The sequence below is a fragment of the Gorilla gorilla genome, chromosome 5, assembly GCF_029281585.2.
Source record: "Gorilla gorilla gorilla isolate KB3781 chromosome 5, NHGRI_mGorGor1-v2.1_pri, whole genome shotgun sequence".
NCBI classification, from domain to species: Eukaryota; Metazoa; Chordata; class Mammalia; order Primates; family Hominidae; genus Gorilla; species Gorilla gorilla.
The window spans coordinates 160,045,677-160,064,192 of NC_073229.2; the positions used below are offsets into that span (position 1 = coordinate 160,045,677).

The 18,516-nt window shown below is 34.4% G+C and overlaps 1 protein-coding gene across 1 annotated transcript in view; it reads left to right on the top strand.

Moving 5' to 3' along the window:
* Positions 1-617: 617 nt before the first annotated feature.
* The window catches only part of PDE7B (phosphodiesterase 7B), a 343,143-nt gene continuing 325,244 nt past the window's right edge, over positions 618-18,516 (top strand). The window contains exon 1 of the mRNA XM_004044729.5: positions 618-1,018. Within this exon, the coding sequence (XP_004044777.3) occupies positions 998-1,018 (21 nt within the window). The 5' untranslated portion in view covers positions 618-997. The remainder of the gene's footprint in view (positions 1,019-18,516) is intronic.

The following is an 18,516-nucleotide window of genomic DNA, read 5'->3' on the forward strand; positions in this document are numbered from 1 at the left end:
TCTTGAATGACTCCTGCTGGCATCAGGAGGCATCTCCCTGGCAGGAACAAGCCTGAGGCTTCACCACGGAAGCTGGAGGAAAACACAGGGACCCATGGCACAAACTGACGCAGGAGTTCTATGTTTCATTGCACATCATTTTGTTCACCAGTGCATTTGCACGATTCTGCCTCTATGGCTATCAAGATTAATTAACAACTCATTTTTAGATAAGAGTAAAAATGAATTAGGTAAAAAAAAAAATAAGCAACAGCTGCCAAGTGAGCATGGAGCACATACACTCACAGATGGAAAAAATCTACATCTTGCTGCTATGATTTAGCTCAGGGTTTTATATTTAATTTTTGTTTTGTTTTGCTTTTGTTTTTATACACCTGAACACAAGGTATTTTAAATTCTTTAAATGTATTCCCGAATATAGAAAATGTTTCTTGGGCTCTCCTGAGAGTGGGGTGCCCAGGCTGACCACAGGCACACACACATTCTTCCCATAGTACAGTACTTTAAAATTAATAGCACATGCAGAGGAAAAACTAAACCCTTTGACGTCACTCTTGAAATGAGGAAACATAAACAGAAAAGGCTCCACTCCAGTAAGCTGCCAGAGTTGAAGCCGATTGGTCTCTGCTTTTCCTTGCCTGTGGCAACTGACAGCACCTCCCAGCCTAGCAGGCCGGCGGCTGCTCACCCAGCCAGTCAGTTGGTCTGGGCACTGCAGCAGGCTCGGCTCTGTCCCAGCACTTGTCTGGGAGAAAAGTGGTGTTACTCACCCAGGGAGAGTCTCTCTTTCTACCTTCCTTCTTTCTCGATCTCCTTGTGTGCTTTTGTGTTTCTTTATTTCTTTTCCTTTTTTTCTTTTTCTTTTTTTTTGTTACTTAATTATATTCCTAATCCTGGATGAAGTTGCTGGATTCTGCAGCACAAGTCTTCATGAACAAGCAGCACCGCTCAGAGATTTCACGGCATTCAAAGGTCACAGAACTGCCACTATGGTTAAATGTCTTGTTTAATGGTTGAGGTATGTACAACAAATTTAAGCGGCAAGCTCAGTTTTCTTGAGAGAATAGAGTCACAGAGAGATGGCACGATTTTTATTTAAAATGAACCTGTACATATATATATTTTTTGTCTGTGATTGTTACTACAGCAACCAGCTTTTGAATTTCCTTCCTTTTTCTAGGCGAACTGACTAAACATTATCACTTACCCTGAATTAACCGTTTAAGGGCAGCAGGGTTTCATTCCAACCAGTGTAATGAGACTCCGGCATTTTCACTGCACTTTGAGCCCACACTGAGGTGGTCTTTAAAAAAAAAATAAAGAATGCAATATTTTTTTTCTCCAGCATAAATCTTGGAGTTGGGTAATTTTCATTTTTGGTGGGACAGGATAGGAAAATGCTGGTAAAGGGATTGGTAAGGTTTGTGGAACAGGGAAGAAGGAAATTAGTTTTTTTCTTGAGTTTTTCATGTTGGTTGATAGCAGACTTCAAGATGAAGAAATTAGTGGCAAGAAGGGAAGAAGCTGATAGTGAGACTGAAGGTAGAAAAAAATCAATAGAAGATGTCCAAAAAATGAACTCTGAAGAAAAATCCTTCATCACCTTGTTGCATTTTTCAAAAAATGTTTTGGATTCAGAAGTCCAGGAGAGATGCAAGTACTAAGTTACATGACCAGAAATTTAGATATTATTATTTATAAAGGAAAGTAAAACTTCTTTATTACCACTGCAAATTTGCTAATTATCTTTTCCTACAATAGTTGAAAATGGAGTCAGATATTCAATTAGGGGCTTAAGTGATTGAGCCTGGGGACTAATTAATCATTTAGAAATTCTGTTCTTCATGTGCTCTAGCCAGAGTGACTATTGCAATAAGAGTAAACCTCTTTGCACCAGAGACAGGCATAGGCATTCATATACAGTAAACACACTAAATGCTGCAGGAAGACTGGCAATTCAATACAGGGCTAATGTTGTTTTCAGTGGCACATTATTATGTGTTAAGGGGGATCCCTGCTAAAAATCATTCCTATCCAAAGAGTCGGTTTTTGTAACAGCAATTTAAGTAATATATGGTTACCATGGATTTCCCTATTACCCTTCTCAAAGTTATGCAATAGCAAATAAGACAGGATTATTTGAAATCCTTACCCTGTTCCAAAATTTCTAACCGATTTTCTTAAAGTTTCTATTCTCAACATTGAGAACCTGAAAGCTTTAAAACTGGGTCATGTTAGCAGTAATATTAAGCACGATTTCAAACATGAGGTGTATTTCAAAGGGTTAAAAAAATTAACTGCATAAGACTGGAATGTACTAAGTTAAGAACTGCAAAAATATTAGCTCTGAAATGCAGAGGATGTGCCGTGAATGGACAATTGCTTTTCTGCAGCGCCTAGTGGGAAAACAAGGACTTTGTGTGTTGCAAACGCATAACTGCAGCTCCTCCATTTCCTCTGCTTTATCTTTTATTACTGGCTGGTGAAACAAAGACGGGTGTCAGTAGTTACGTCTTGATTGACATTTTCTCCAATAAAATGAAGTCAGTTTTGTCTCAAGTAGAAGCCCACAGTTAACTAGTTGCAACTCCAAAAACTGTATCTGCCTTGTAAAAATTTTTACCTGACACTGTAAGCTGTCTAATTTCAGAATGTACTCACTCTCTTGAACAACATGTGACAAAATCAGTGGTGACTATATGTCAGCAAATTAGCTGGGAGAATTTTTTTTTTTTTTGAATTAAGTTATTTAGGGCAAGGGTGGAAAAGTCTAAGATGTGTCAGGGACAGGCATTAATTTAGGGAAAATAATTACACGAGTGCATCTTTTAATGCCTTACACAGGGTTCAGCACAAAGCTACTCACTGTCAGTTCTCCATAAAAACCTAGTTAAAATGTTTGCCTAGAATTTACTACCTTTCATATATTGTAAATTATTTAAATAATTTTGGTCTTTTCATGTGCTTTTGAAAAGCAGTTTTGGTGTCAATCCAGCCTAAAATATTATCTAAAAATCAAGTCAATGATACAGAGAAGGACATTTCAAACACTGACACTTTATTTTCAGCCAAAGGACATCTTAAATGCAAAAGTAAAATGACCAAGTCTCCTCAAAGTGGGAATGTACCACCTGGAAAATGCCTCAGCCTAGTAATTATTCATCTGAAGTCTAACTTGTTGTTAGCCAGGCCCAAATCACAGGAGGAAGCTGTTTGTTGACTCACAGAAGATAGTGTTGGAAGGAATTTATTAAGTGGTAAGCTAATCCCAAAGAATACTAAAAGGGCTTTGTTTATATTAAAGAAAAGTGTCAAATTTAAGGATCAGAACAGACTTTGAAACATCTAAATGTAGAAGCTAAGAGGTAGTCTAAGTAGTTGACCTCACATTGTTGGGGTACATAATTGATTGGAAACTATCTACAGAAATTCTTATCTAAATAATCCACTATCTTATGGATTCAGCTCTGTATCCCGTCAAAAATCTACAGCTAAGTAGGTATTTATGTTCTAGGGGGTACATTTGGCTGAGGAAGAAAGGACTTGGCATTTGGAAATGTCAGGTCTCTCTCACAGCACAAAGACCATCTCTAATCTCTATTGGCACCTCCTCATGGCGGCAGCCCCATTTCCCCTAAGAAGGTACTTTGGGGAGCACTTCCACTGTCCACAGGAGAGTAGCTGTGGGATCAGCACCACTGGCTTCTACAGACATCCTCAGTGGCTCTAGGAATCCCCACTTTGATTCATGAGATGGTGCCTACTTTATATATTAGCAGTCTTTAATGTGGTTTACATGCAAACTTGAAGAAGAGAAGGAGAAAAGGGAGGTAGAAACCCAAATCAACTGAATACCTATTATGTACCAGGCATTGTTAGAAATTTGAATACAGAGAGTGAAATATGTCAAAGTTCTTATGTGTGGTCAAGGCATTTATACTTTCTACTTTCTTAAGAATCATTTAAGTATCTAAATGAGTTGATGTGTACTTAGAGAGTGATTTCAGGAAGTGCACTAGAAAGGGCAGTGAACAGAGGTAGTGAACCAAGGTGGTTCATTCAGGCTCTAATGAGCTGGATGACTCTGAGCCACTCACTCATTCTTGACCTCAGTTTCCTCAATTGTAAGAGCAACTGGTTGCGCTGGGTTATCTCTAACATCCATTTTAGATCAAAATTTTTATAGTATTCTTATTCTCAACCTAGAATTTTTTAACTCCATTTACATGTAAATGTAGAAGTGTCAAACCTTTATTCCAAAAATCATTACTACATGTTTTCAGGATGTCAAGGGCTGTGCCTGTGAATAAGCAATGATTCCCACATTAGGAAACGTATTCTGGTTGAGTATGAATATTTAAACAAATGACTGGAGTCTGTACAAAGAAATGAACAAAAGGAGAAGTTTGAGAGGGAGGCAGTGATGGAAAACTGCAGAGGAGGCAGCTCTATGCAATTTGGAATTTAAGAAAAAAATAAATTGTATTTCTATTTAGGTATTTATTTTTATATGATGATCTATAATGTGATTAATTAAGTGCATTGTTATTATTTTGGAAATCATGTATTTGCAATGGTGTTCTTAAAAATTAGAATGTTAAAGAGAGCCAAAATTTTCCCATAGGTTGATTCAGCTGCTGTACAGGCCTGATTTGGTAAATCAAATCCGTACATTGGTGTCCTCTTCATCATTCCTTGAACTTAAAACTGTAGGAGTTATAGAAAGCTGGAGTCTTTAGAGAGCACTATGGGCAGCCGAGGTCCCAGCAGGCATCTGATACAAGCCAACAAGGTTCATAGCTGTGATGGTCTTGAACACTGGCGCAAGGTGGTGTCAACATGGTAGGAAATTACCTCGGTGTCAGGAAAACTCTCATGGTGGCTCGGAACTCCAAGATTACTTGTGGGAGTGAAGACACATTTCTTCAACTCTGGAGCCTCCGTTTCTTCATCTTTAAGGCTGTTGGATGCCCTTTTTCTTTCCAAATTCTGTGATTTAACTTGACAAAATTAACACTGAATCATTAGCATGTGTTTACTTTTACTTTTCCACCTCTCCCATTCCTTATTTCCACTACTCTCTGTGTAGTTTGCCTTTACTCAGTTGTCCACATTTACACAATTTTACCTCCAAGATAATCTCATTGCCAAGGAAAAGCAAAAACAAAACAAGGACTTGGGTTTGAGAATTCCTCCCCAGAAAGACTATCACTCCCCTGAGACAGTCACCTCTCCCCGCTCCATTTCTCTTGTATCAGGTTGATGTGCCCCTCTGTGGCTGTGACACTCCTAGAGAAAGCAAAGAGGCATGCTTTGTGAAAATTATAGCTAGGAACTTTAATATTACAAGACAAACATCTTTTTCCTAAATGCCAATCACCGTCCTGGATTTTCTATATTACTTCACTTAATATCTTCTCAATATTAATTCTGATTTCTTTAGAGAATAAACGAAAACCTGTTGATAACTAAGTTGAGGGAAGCTTCAGAAGAAAGTTTTGGTGAATTGATTGTCCATTGAGTATCTGCTCTGAGACCTTGCCCTGCTGGTACAGGGTTGCTGCCCCTTACTAGTGATGGGATTTGATGATGTTCAATCACCTTAATCGAGACATTTCTGGGATTCTGCGTGGCTCAGAGCATTCCAGCTGGTGTCTGCTCTGAGTGAGAGTTTACATTTAACACCTCAAGCATGGAGAATAGGGAGCTGGTTTTGTAGTTTTGGATAAACCTAAAAACAACGTAACAGAAAACACACAGACATCTATTAAGCAATATATAATTCTTGATACTACTGTATAAATATCCCAACATTTTAAAACCTTAAATCCTTTCATGAATGGTTTACATATTTATGTGTATACAGTATAGAAGTATGAAAATAATAGCCACAGTCCATATACCAGTAAAGAAACCTTGTCTCGCATTTAAAGTTCCTTCCTTTCGGCCCTTCCTCCCTCCTCTCTTCCTTTCTTCCCTCCCTCCCTTCCTTCTTTCCTTCTGCCCTCTCTTACTCCTTTTCCTTCCTTCCTCCCTCCCTCCCTTCCTTCCTTCCTTCCTTCCTTCCTTCCTTCCTTCCTTCCTTCCTTCCTTCCTTCCTTTTCATTCTCCCTCCTTTCCTCTCTCTCTTTCTCTTTCTTTCTTGAATCTGTTAAGGAAAGAAGGGAAAAATAGATTGGTAATGAGGTTTTGAGGAGTTTTCCTTGTGTAAAATTTGGAGTAATACTTACTTTTTTTTCCTAGTGGTTGGTGAATTCATATAGTTTTTCATTAAATTTCCTGCTGAGATTTTTTTCTTATTAATACCTTCTGTGTTCTACATAGTCATAATTCACATATAAATAGGAAGTATATAAAATATTCTTTCTACAAGATGAAAATTATTCCCATTGCTTTAGACGTGCTCAAAAAAGGATTCTGTTCAAAAATGAAGTTTATACATGACTTAAATATACTTAATCTCTAAGAATCTTCTTTTGCTCTGGAGCAGGGGTGGGGTCCAGGACTAGTATGGTGTGAGGAGTATGTTTCCATAGGTCCAGGCATAGACATGGAGAGGCTACCATATGTCTGGATTGGTCAAAATTTGATACCTGAAGGTACCAAACGGTCAGTGTTTTACATTCTCTTTGACTCTAGCAAATCTTTGTCTAAGAACATATAGAATTGTTTATTTTTGCATTGTTTGTAACCTAAACAATATCAGAAACAACTTGAGCCCAATAATAGGTGAATTATTGAAAAATTATTGCAAAATTATACAATAGAACACCATAGTCATGTAAAAGAATGAAGTACCTCTACGTGCAAAAATCTGGAATGATTTTTCAGATGTATTAAGTGGAGGGGGGAAGCTACATTAATAGTTGTATAAATACATAGACACATTCATATATACTTATTAAAAATTTCTGGAAATTTGAATTAAAAACTTAACAAACAATACCTTGGAGAACTTGGAGTATGGGATAGGAACAAGGCTTACTTTTCTTGGATATACTTTAGAATTGTTCAACTTTCCCCTCCATAAATGCATTATATTTATAAAGGGAAAAAGTTACTGACATTTATTTATTGTGTGATATTTTAAAGTGACCAGAAAAATTTGAAGGTAAAAGAAGAAAGAATTCTATTTTATTTTATGTTTTTCATTTTATTTAATTTAATTACTATTTTTTTGTTTGTTTTTGAGACAGAGTCCTGCTCTGTTGCCCAGGGTGGAGTGAAGTGGCACAATCTTGTCTCACTGCAACCTCCACCTCCCAGAGTCAAGCGATTCTCCTGCCTCACCCTCCCAAGTGGCTGAGATTACAGGCATGCACCACCACACCTGGCTAATTTTTGTATTTTTAGTAGAGATGGGATTTCACCATGTTGGCCAGGCTGGTCTCAAACTCCTGACCTCAAGTGATCCACCCGCCTTGGTCTCCCAAAGTGCTGGTATTGCAGGTGTCAGCCACCACGTCCAGCCTGAGTTCTGTTTTGCTTTAACATTTCTTCATTAATTTCTTTCTTTGACCCTTGCTAAATTTCTCCCATGTACCTTTGACATGGCTAGGGAGCAGAGAATTCCCTGGAAGTAAGAATCCTGGAAGCCAGAAGATAGGGAGCCCATCACTCTTGTTTAAGTAACTTTGGGCCAATCAGCCCTCTGGGCACCAGCTTTCTCATGTATAAAATGAGGGGCTTGGTCAAGCTCAAAGTTCCTTTGATCTGGGTCTAAGAAACTTTGGCCTGTTACACGCCCAATTATTTGAGATATTTCTCCATAAACAATAAACATATTTTACCGTACATATTTTACTGGTTTGAACATCTTGACTAAATTTTGTTTTAGAATTGATCAGTTCAGTTTAATTTTTCACATTAACTATACATGCAAAATTAGTATTTATTCAAACCGTGTTTGAGGAAATCACGTATCATAGACTTTTAAAGGAAAATTATACTATAATATCAGTTATTCATAAAACAGTAGAAAACATTATATTAAGATGTACAGCTTGTGCAGTTATGCAAGCAAGTAATGCTTCTTCTGTTTGGATATGATTTATACATTTCTTGGTTTTCCAGGAGAGAAAAAAAAAAAGACCTTCATTTCCCTTTCTCATTATGCCACTTGCCAGCTGGGTCCAGTTAGATGAAAGAACTCAGTCATTCATAAAAGTGTAGAAAGCATTCTTGTAAAAGGAGATGCTGCAGTAATATAGAGGTCTAAAGAATGCCTTGATTTAGAAAAGGTCATTAAATCTAAGAAAAAAGTTATTTTCTATGTGATAGAAATATAGTGTGTTTCCATGTTCTTGAGTGTTCATGCTTTTCCAATTAAATAAAAACCTAATTTCAACTGGGTTTTTAGCTTCATTTGGAAAAGTGTAGGTATTGCTCATTTTCCATATTTAGTAGTTTTTATTTTCTGTTTTTCTAGATCTTCATTATTGTGTTTGGAGTAAAAAATAATCTTTAAATTAAAATAATACAAAAGGAATAAACATAAAACAGGAATTTGTGTGATAGCAGTTTGGAATGACAAAGACTAACATTCTAAACTTTTCCCTATAAATCTCTTTTAATTATTAAAAATCACTAAGTATTAGAAATATAGTTCAATGGCTTATAAATAAAATAATTGAGAAATATTGTTCTCTTTTTCATTGAATATGTTGCCCCAAGTGCCCATGTGTGGGTGCATGAGAGAGGCCCTTCTTAAACTTGACAAAATGCATATAAGAGCTTTGTATGTAGCAGTAATACAAAAAAAAATCAAAACATTGAGTTGGAGAATACAGCCTATTTAAAATATATTGTCTCCTTTAATGTAAATCTTTAGAAACCAAATAATCAAATACATCTATTGGATTAAATGGCAATAATGAGTAATAATTTAAAATTCAATTTGCTTATTTTGTGTGAAAGGAGAAAAGGAAAAGCAGGAAAAAAAAATGAGGATTCCGTTTTTTTTCCAGGAGCATTGAACTTGTAACCTAAAGCCCCGAGTTCAAGTTCCAGATGCTAAGAATGATACTGTTGGCAAGTTATTTAACATTTTTAGATTTCAGGTGTCTAAAATGTAAATGTAAACCTTTAGGTTCCAAAATTTCTGGCTTTCCTATGTAAGTAGTTACTCAGTTCATAATACAAATGTCCTGTAACTTTCTAGAACATTCGTGTTAGATGGGGATTTGTTATGCCCACTTTAAAGGCAAGGAAATTGAGACTCAGATAAATTGCAGCTAATAGTTGAAATTCAACTTCAGCTTTTTGCTGACAGTTTTTAATTGTTTTTATATGCTTAAAATCCATCCTTAATCATTCTAAGAATGAGTTAGGAAACATTTTTAAAATACATAAAATATAAAAATGTCTGTTTTGAAAATGTTAATCTACCCACTATATTTTTATACAAAAGTTCAAATATATAGAAAAACAGCATTATTTCATTTTAAATGGGTTTAAATGGATTAATCTGATACTTTAAACTTCAGAAATTTTGCTCTGAGAGGCAGTAGAGTGCATTGATCAACAGTGCATAATTTGGCGACATTCAGCATGGTTCATTTGTTAGCTCTGTGACCATGAAGAAGTTACTTAATCTCTCTAGGCCTCGCTCTGCTTATTTGTTAGATTAAGGTGTTTCTAATATCTGCTTCTTGAGAGAATTCTTGAGAGAATGGAATGACTTTTTATTTGTAAAATGCTTAGAACAGAGTACGGAAGAGTAAAACTTAATGTTAGTGTATCAACTGGTATTATTTGCTTTCAAGTTTTAGAAATTATTTCATGGAATTAATTGTTTACAATGTTGTTGGTGCTTTAAACATTTAAGATAAATCTTGTTTTAATTTTTTTTTTACTTTCTGAATTAAACTATAGCACACATAACAGAAAATTATCTAACATATAATTATGCACCATTGAACCCCTACATAGAAGTCAAGAGAGTCAAGAAATAGAACATTATTACATGTTTGGCACCTGAGGAAACCCATCATGCCTCTTCCATTCTTTCATGCAGTGTTATATCTGAAGACTAGATAGGTTGTTGCCTATCATTGTATTTTGTTCATTTTCATTGTTGCATGATGTTTAATTATCTGAATACACAGTATTTACCATTCTACTGTAGAAAGCATTTTAATCGTGTCCAGTTTTTAACATTATGAATAATGCTGGCCTGAGTATTCACAGGCCTGTCTTTTGGTGCACATGTACAGGTATATCTGTTGAGGTTATACCTAGGAATAAAGTTGCTGGGCCACAGGGAATGTTTATGTCCAAATTTAGTAAAAAATTCAAAATTGCTCAAAGTGGTTAAAATAATTTACGCCCCCACCAACAATACATGTTCAGTTACTCTACTTCCTCACTGGTAACTTATCTTGGTTTTAATTTTCACTTCCCTGTTTACTAATGGTCTGAGCACCTTTTCACATGTATATTGGCCATGTAAATATCTTTTTTGTCAAGTCTCTGATCAAGTTATTTTGTATATTTATAGGATATTATATATACTTATATATATATTATAAACATATTTGATACCTTTGATTGTTATATATATTACAAACATTTTTTCCATTGGTAAAATCTCATGTTTTATTCCTCTCAAGATTGTTTTTATCATTTTTGATTCTTTACATTTTCATAATAATTTTAGAATTAACTTAAGATTCTTCCCTAAAACAAAATACTGTTGGGATATAGATCAATTTGGGAAGACTGGCATCTTTTCTGAGTCTTCCAATTCATAAACATAATGTATCCTTCTATTTATTTAGGTGTTTGTTAATTTCTGTCAGTAATATCTTCTGGCTAGCTTTTGGTCATTTTACATATTCCTTGCTAGACATATTACTGGGCACTTAGTATTTTGACGGTATTCCAACTGGCATCTCTTCAATTTCTATTTTTAACTTTTTGTTACTGATACATAGAAAAACAATCAACTTCTGTATATCAATTAATTATCAGCAACCTTGCAAAACTCACAAATTCCAATACATTATCTATGGATTATTTTGCTTTTCCATAGAGGTAATCAGAGCATCCAAGAATACTGGTGGTCACCGATTTTCCTTTTTAATGATGATAACTTTGTTTTATTGTACTGGATAGGATTTTCAGTATATTGCTGAAGGGGTAATCGTGGCAATATTATCTTGTTTCCGGTCTCAGAAAGAAAGCTTTCAACATTCTACCACTAAGTTTGATATTTTCTATAACATTTGAAAGTTTCCTTTTATTCCTAGTTTGCTGAGCATTTCTTATTAAATGTTCTTTAAAATACTTTTTGTATGACTTTTCCCTTTTATTCTGTTTATAGGTGATTGATTTTATTATTTCAAAACAAACTGAAATCCTGGGATAAATGTAACTTGGTCATGTTATGTTATGCTCATTTTCAATATCACTCATTACTCTGTTTCTGAATTGCTAATAATTTTTAGGATTTTGAAAGTATGTTGATGAAAACCATTAACCTAAAATTATCCTTTTTTGTTATGGCCTTATCAAGGTTCCATTGACTTTATTAAATTAGTTAGGAAATATTAACCTAGTAAAAATGTTCTGGGACAGTTTTGTAAGTTTATTTTTTTTTCCTCAAATATTGGATAGAAATTGCACATAAGTCCATCTGGGTCTGAAATACTTTGTGGACAAGTTTTTAGTTACAGTTTTAATTCCATTTATTTTTATGGGCTATTCATATTTTCTATTTTCATTGTCAGTTTTAGTAATTTCTCATGGATTTGTTGTTGTTGTTGATTATTTTTCAGTGTTTCTTCTTTTTGAATATATACATTTAAAGAAGCAAATTTATTTTTCACAGTTTCAGCTGTCTCCCCTAGGTTTTAAAATTTACTGTTTCTATTAGCAGTTAATTCAAGACAATTTCAATTATAATTTGTTTTTCACCTATGAATTATTTAGAAGTATATTTATTAATTTGCAAACAAATTGGGATGTCCTAGTTCTCTTTTTGTCTTTGTTTCCTAGTATAATTCTACTGTGCTTACAAGTCATACCATTAAGATCTTTGAATTTTTTGAAACTTGAATGTATAACCGAATATATAGTCAGCTTTTCTAAATGTATTACATGTGCTTGAAGTAAATGTATTCTGCAATTGTTAGGTATAGTGCTCTATAGATGTCAATTAGAAGATTTGTTCATCATATCATTGAAATCTTTTGTATCTTTATTGATTTTCTTTGCTTCTATTACTGAAAGAGGTATATTAAAAAACTTCCTCATGATTGATAATTATTTTCCTTTATTTTGCCATCATTTGCTTATATATTATATTGAACAACGTAAAATTGCCATTGTTTTAGATCAAGGTTGAATATCAGCAATTTTATAAAATTTAAACTAGTATTTTGATACTGTTCTGTTATATGCTGCCTTCACAGTAGGGGCAATACTTGGTTCTTGGGGAGCCAAAACCCTTAGACATCATAATGGTTTGTGACCTAAAAAGGTTCAGCACATAAACAGATATTCAGTCAAGTTGGCATTAAAATTTCCTTGACTGGGGGGAGTGTGATTAGGGAAAGAAATATCTATAATGGCTCCATAAGGGAGGAGGATGATAATGGAAAAAAGGTTGAGAATTCCTTATAAACAATTTTAGAACTGTTGTAACTTCCTGGCAAACTGAAATTTTACCATAATAAAACATCCCTTCCAATTTTTTTTTTTTGCCTTCAATTCTCCTTGGGCTGATACTAAAATCTATAAAGCTAGCTTTCCATTGCTTAGTGGTTGCATGCCTTATCATTTTTTATTCTTTTAGTTTTAAATTGTCTATATGTTTATGTTTTAGGTGTGTCTGTTTACAAGCAGCAAATAAGTAAATATTCTTTTATCATTCAGTCTGCCTATATTTGCCTTTTCAGTGAATATTTAATCATTTTATAATTAATGGAAGCAGTGGTATATTTGGGTTCAAATATGCTGACTTACTATGTACAATTTATTTATTCTTCTTGTTCTGTATTTCTTTTTCTCTCCTCACTTTCCTAATTATGAATTAAGTATCTTTGTAATTGCACTGCCCCCTTTCCGTTAGCTTTAGCTTGTTACTTTTACATTATTTTACATTGTTTTACTGGTGACTATTGCGGTTACAGGATGCATCTATGACCTAATACAAGCATAATGCATATTAGTACTTTTATTCCTTTGTGGCAATTTTGAGAACTTTGGAATGCCTTAACTACTTTTGTATCCCTCCTAAATTATATGCTATTGTTAGGTATTTAACTTTATATAATGTAAATCTTTTAATAATTATATATTATTATGGTTTCTTACAATTACACATCTTCTTCATTCTTTCCTGCATCTCTGAGGTCACATATAGGATTTCCTTTAGTGCAGTGATGATTTTGTTTAGATTTTGGTTTTGTATGAAATGGCTTTAATTTACCTTTATTTCTGATGTGTACTTTCACTGGTAATAAAATTATAGATTGTAATCCCCCTCCTCCTTACTTTAAAATATTATTGTATTGTCTTATCACTTTTATTGTTTCTGTTGATGTCAGAAAATAGTCTTTTAAAAGCAATCTGTTCATTTCCTCTGTTTGTAGCACTATTTTCATGTTTGATTGCTTGTTTTGCCATGATTACTTAGGTATGGTTTTCTCTGCATTTATCCCAATTAGGGCTTGTATGGTTTCTTAAATGTATGTCGTGATATTGTTTAACAATTTTGGAAAATTTTCATTAGTTATCTCTTTCAATATTGCTTCTGCCCCATTCTCTCTAGCCTTTCTTTTTTTATTATTATTATTATACTTTAAGTTCTAGGGTACATGTGCACAACGTGCAGGTTTGTTACGTATGTATACATGTGCCATGTTGGTGTGCTGCACCCATTAACTCGTCATTTACATTAGGTATATCTCCCAATGCTATCCCTCCCCCCTCCCCCACCCCACAACAGGCCCTGATGTGTGATGTCCCCCCTCCTGCGTCCAAGTGTTCTCATTGTTCAATTCCCACCTGTGAGTGAGAACATGCAATGTTTGGTTTTTTGTCCTTGCAGTAGACGAACAATGATAGACTGGATTAAGAAAATGTGGCACATATACACCATGGAATACTATGCAGCCATAAAAAATGATGAGTTCATGTCCTTTGTAGGGACATAGATGAAGCTGGAAACCATCATTCTCTAGCTCTTCTTAATGGGACTCCAGTTACATGTATGTTCGAGTTTTGAATGTTCCTACTCCCATTACTTACCTTCAATCTCTTTGTTCTTCATTTTGAAGATTTTCTTTAGACCAATATTTTTATTTCCCTAAGTCTTTCTTCATCTGTATCTAATCTGTCATTTATCCCATAAAACAATTTCTTAAGTTATGATATTCTTCGGTTTTAAAATTTTTAGGGATTTTTGGTCATTTCTAGCTTTCCGTCAAAATTCTCAATCTTGCCTCTCATATCCTTAAACATATTCTGCAAATCATTATAAAACTTTTGTTGCTTTTATTTTGATCTCTTGAGTGTTTATAGCTATTGTCTGCTGCTGCTGCTGGTTGAATCAAAGTGGCTGGTTTTCATATACCTGGTTATTTTTGATGAAGCACTAGGCATTGTGTGTGTGTGTGTGTGTGTGTGTGTGTGTGTGTGTGTGTGTAGAGAGAGAGAGAGAGAGACAGAGAAATTACTTGAGGCCTAGTGTGATGTTATCTGTCTCTAGATAGGATCTACATTTGCTTCAGCAGTTACCAGTGGTAATAACAATCTTGTCTTAATCTGATTTCACATTGAATTAATATATATGAGGTGATCGAAAGTGGTTGGCACTTAATAAGAAGTCTGCAGCTATTCATTTTTATCTATTCTTGTTTTCTTCAAAAGATAGGGAAAGAGAGTAAGGGTAGTGAGGAGTGAGGAAAACACATATAGTATTAAAAGACTCCAGTATGGACTAGAAGTAAATATTCAAAAATTTTTATTACTTTGTTGTATTTTATCTTGTATTTGAAACAAATTGTATCTTATTTTATTTTCAATTTAGCAGATTTATTTTAATCATTAACTTTAAAAAACAAAAGTAGAACACACATTAGAAAATTCCAACTGTTCAGAAGGGCATAAAATGAAAAGTAAAAATCTTCCTCTTCCTCTCACCACCACCATTCACCTCAATCTCTATCTAAAATTGTTTAGAATTTTTTAATATATTCATAAAAATGCATGTTTTATTTGTACCCACATCTACATGTACTCACCTACCCTTTTGTACAATTAAGAAATAAATTTTAAAATGAGAAGTATTTATCAAAATCATAAACTAAGTAAATAATAATATGTTCACCTTCCATATTTCATTGTGGCCATTATAATATTATGCGAATATTTCTTTACAAAAGCATTACAATCTCATCAGAGTAATAACGTTAGTTTGTAATTGTTACTTGCCAGTAGTACTTTAACAAAGTATCATTCTGAGGTTGCTAATAGGCTAGGGAGATCTTAGGTCAAAGAACTACTTGTTACAGATTCTGCCTTTCATCAGTAGCTCACATTTTCCATCAAATATATTTGGCAAACTACACTATTGAGCTCCTGATTTATGGCTTTCGTGCATAGAAGTTAGTGTTTTCTTGTATAGTCGCTGATATAAATTAGCTAAAATTAGCTCATAGCAACTTTCTTCATTATCTAAATTGTTTCACAGTTTACAGTTCTGTACAAGCTAATGTCTCAGAATGAAAATGATAGTGCATACGTGTTGTAAACACATAAAAGATTATTTCCAGGACACTAGCCATGTCCTGTGGAAATAGCAAATAAATTATTTAGATGATTGCAAATAATATAAACCCTAGAGTAAGCTTAGCTATGCTACGGTAAAATTCTGGTCTAGTTATGTAAAACTAGGTCTTTGGTGTTCTGTATTTATCTGTTGCCTCTGGCGGTTTGTCAGCTTTTCTTGGGTGCTTGTGTTTTCCTAATACTTTATGCAGGTTTTTCCTGTGTGGGGGATCTTTCGAGCACAGGTGAACTTGAAGTTACAGCTAATAAATGTAAAATATGCTAAGTCCTTAGCCTAGAGTCCAATCATTAATAATTTATGAGCAATTTACAAGTAACTTGAAAGTATATGTGTGTAGAAGAGAAATAGTAAACAGTTTTAAAACTGTGTTTGCTATAACTTTTTCAACAGGACAGATTTTCTTTATAAAAAGATACATATTTCTAGTTTTTGTAACATTATGCAGTATTTTTGTTCCTTTTCAAAACAGAAATTAGAAAATTAAAATTTTTGAGAGAGTCAATGTTCAACAATTTTAATAATATATGTTACTAAATGTATGCTAAAACATTAAATTGAAAACATGTTAATACATGGTAAGGTTTAAAAAAATTTTTTAACTTTTATTTTAAGGTCAGGGGTACGTGTGCAGGATGTGCAGGTTTGTTATGTAGGGAAACGTGTGTCATGGGGATTTGCTATACAGATTATTTCATCACACAAGTGTTAAGCCTAGTACCCATTAGTTATTTTCCTGATCCCTCTCCCTCCTCCCACCCTCTGCACTCCAGTAGGCCCCAGTGTGCACTGTTCCCCTCTTAAATGGTAAGTTTTATGAAATGTTACTCTTCTCCGTTGATAATATTATACCTTACAGGTAACAGTAGAAGCTAAGGAAAAGTGACTTAATATTTAAGCCGAAGGACTAAGTACATTTTAATGTGTTACTCCATGAATTTTCTTCACTGAGAAAATATTTCTAACTTTGGCATATTTTAAAGTAATAACAAAGAGTTATCACAGACTGGAGCTGCAGAAGTAGATAATAGCACTAAGATACAGTTTTTAATTGCTACTTTCTGTGAAAAGGTGTATGAGTTGTTCTCTTTAATACAGCAAACATTTACAGTGTTTCTTCTTTAAAGTAATGCAAAAAGGTAATCTAAGGAATCCACAAATAAATTTTTCAAAGCTCATTTTATGTGTTGAATTAAAAAAAATTTATAAGTCTGATAAATTTGACCTGCATTCAGGTTATTCATACAATCTTGAGTAAGCAAGATGACATTTATTTTCTAACTATGAAGTGAATCCCAAATTATGTCATTTATCTCCAAAGAGGTCTCACAACATAGCTTTTTTTTTTTAATTAAATTTTCAGGCTAGGATAAGTTGTTTGGCACTACCAAGATGAGTTTCAAATTCTACATAGCAGAGGGTTCTCTGAGTCTTTGTCCTTGTCTTGGGCCATTGTTCCACAGGTAGATGCCAGCATGGCCATATCAATCATTCACCTCTGGTCGAGCTAATGGTTAAATATTTTTACTATCACCATCACCCCCATTCCAGTGCCTGTGTTTTATCAGGATGATGGTGGAAACATCAATTGGGGAGATAAACTTTTTTTTTTTTTTTGAGACGGAGTCTCGCTCTGTCACCCAGGCTGACTGGGGTGCAGTGGCACTATCTTGGCTCACTGCAACCTCCGCCTCCCGAGTTCAAGTGATTCTCCTGCCTCAGCCTCCTAAGTAGCTGAGACTACAGGCAGGCGTCACCATGTACAGGTAATTTTTGTATTTTTAGTAGAGACAGGATTTTGCCCTGTTGGCCAGGCTGGTCTTGAACTTCTGATCTCAGGTGATCTGCCCGCCTGGGCCTCCCAAAAGTACTGAGATTACAGGTGTGAGCCACCGCGCCCAGCCTTGGGGAGTACTTGTGTAATGAACACAGTTCTGATGGTGCCTATGCACCATTCATTAAAAATGATTCTTACTCCTGCTTAACTGAAATTGAATTTTAGGCACAATATTTTACATTGTCTTGTTTAGTATGTCCGAACCTTAAGTACACTGGCTCAATTGTTTTTTGACTATGACAGTCTCAGATAAATCATCACATGATTCTGTGTTTCCTACTGCTGAAGGCTGTGTACATATGTGTGTGTATAAATATACATATATTATATCAAGCCATTGAAATGATCATCTTTTGGCCAAAAAAGTAAATATCAGCAATTTCATATGGCCCAATCATGTGTGTGTATGTATACTTGTACACATATGAGGGCATAAAACCAGATTACTGGTATATGATGTTAGTCTTTTAATTAATAGAATCTAAAATTATAAGTAGTTTCCTTAGATTTTAGGATTGGGGTGGATATAGACTTCTTTCGATGGTGTGAAACTATCTGTAATTTGCACATGTGACAAACTATTAATCAGCCCCAAATTTTAGTATAAGTATATATATATATATTTAGTACATATACTATTACTGCATAGTATATTTATGAAGTCTTGAGAAAAATTCTGATTCCTGCTTAAATCTCCCAAATAATCTCAGAAAATCTCTAATATATGGATAAAATTGTCCCCATCTTGAAGAACAAACTCAGACTCTCATTACTTAATTAGCATAAAGTCAGTACTTTTAAGTGAGAGAGCCTAGATTTATTCATTCAACCATCAGGTATTTGGGGCCCTAGTATGGTCTAGGGACTGGAAATAACTAGAAAAAAA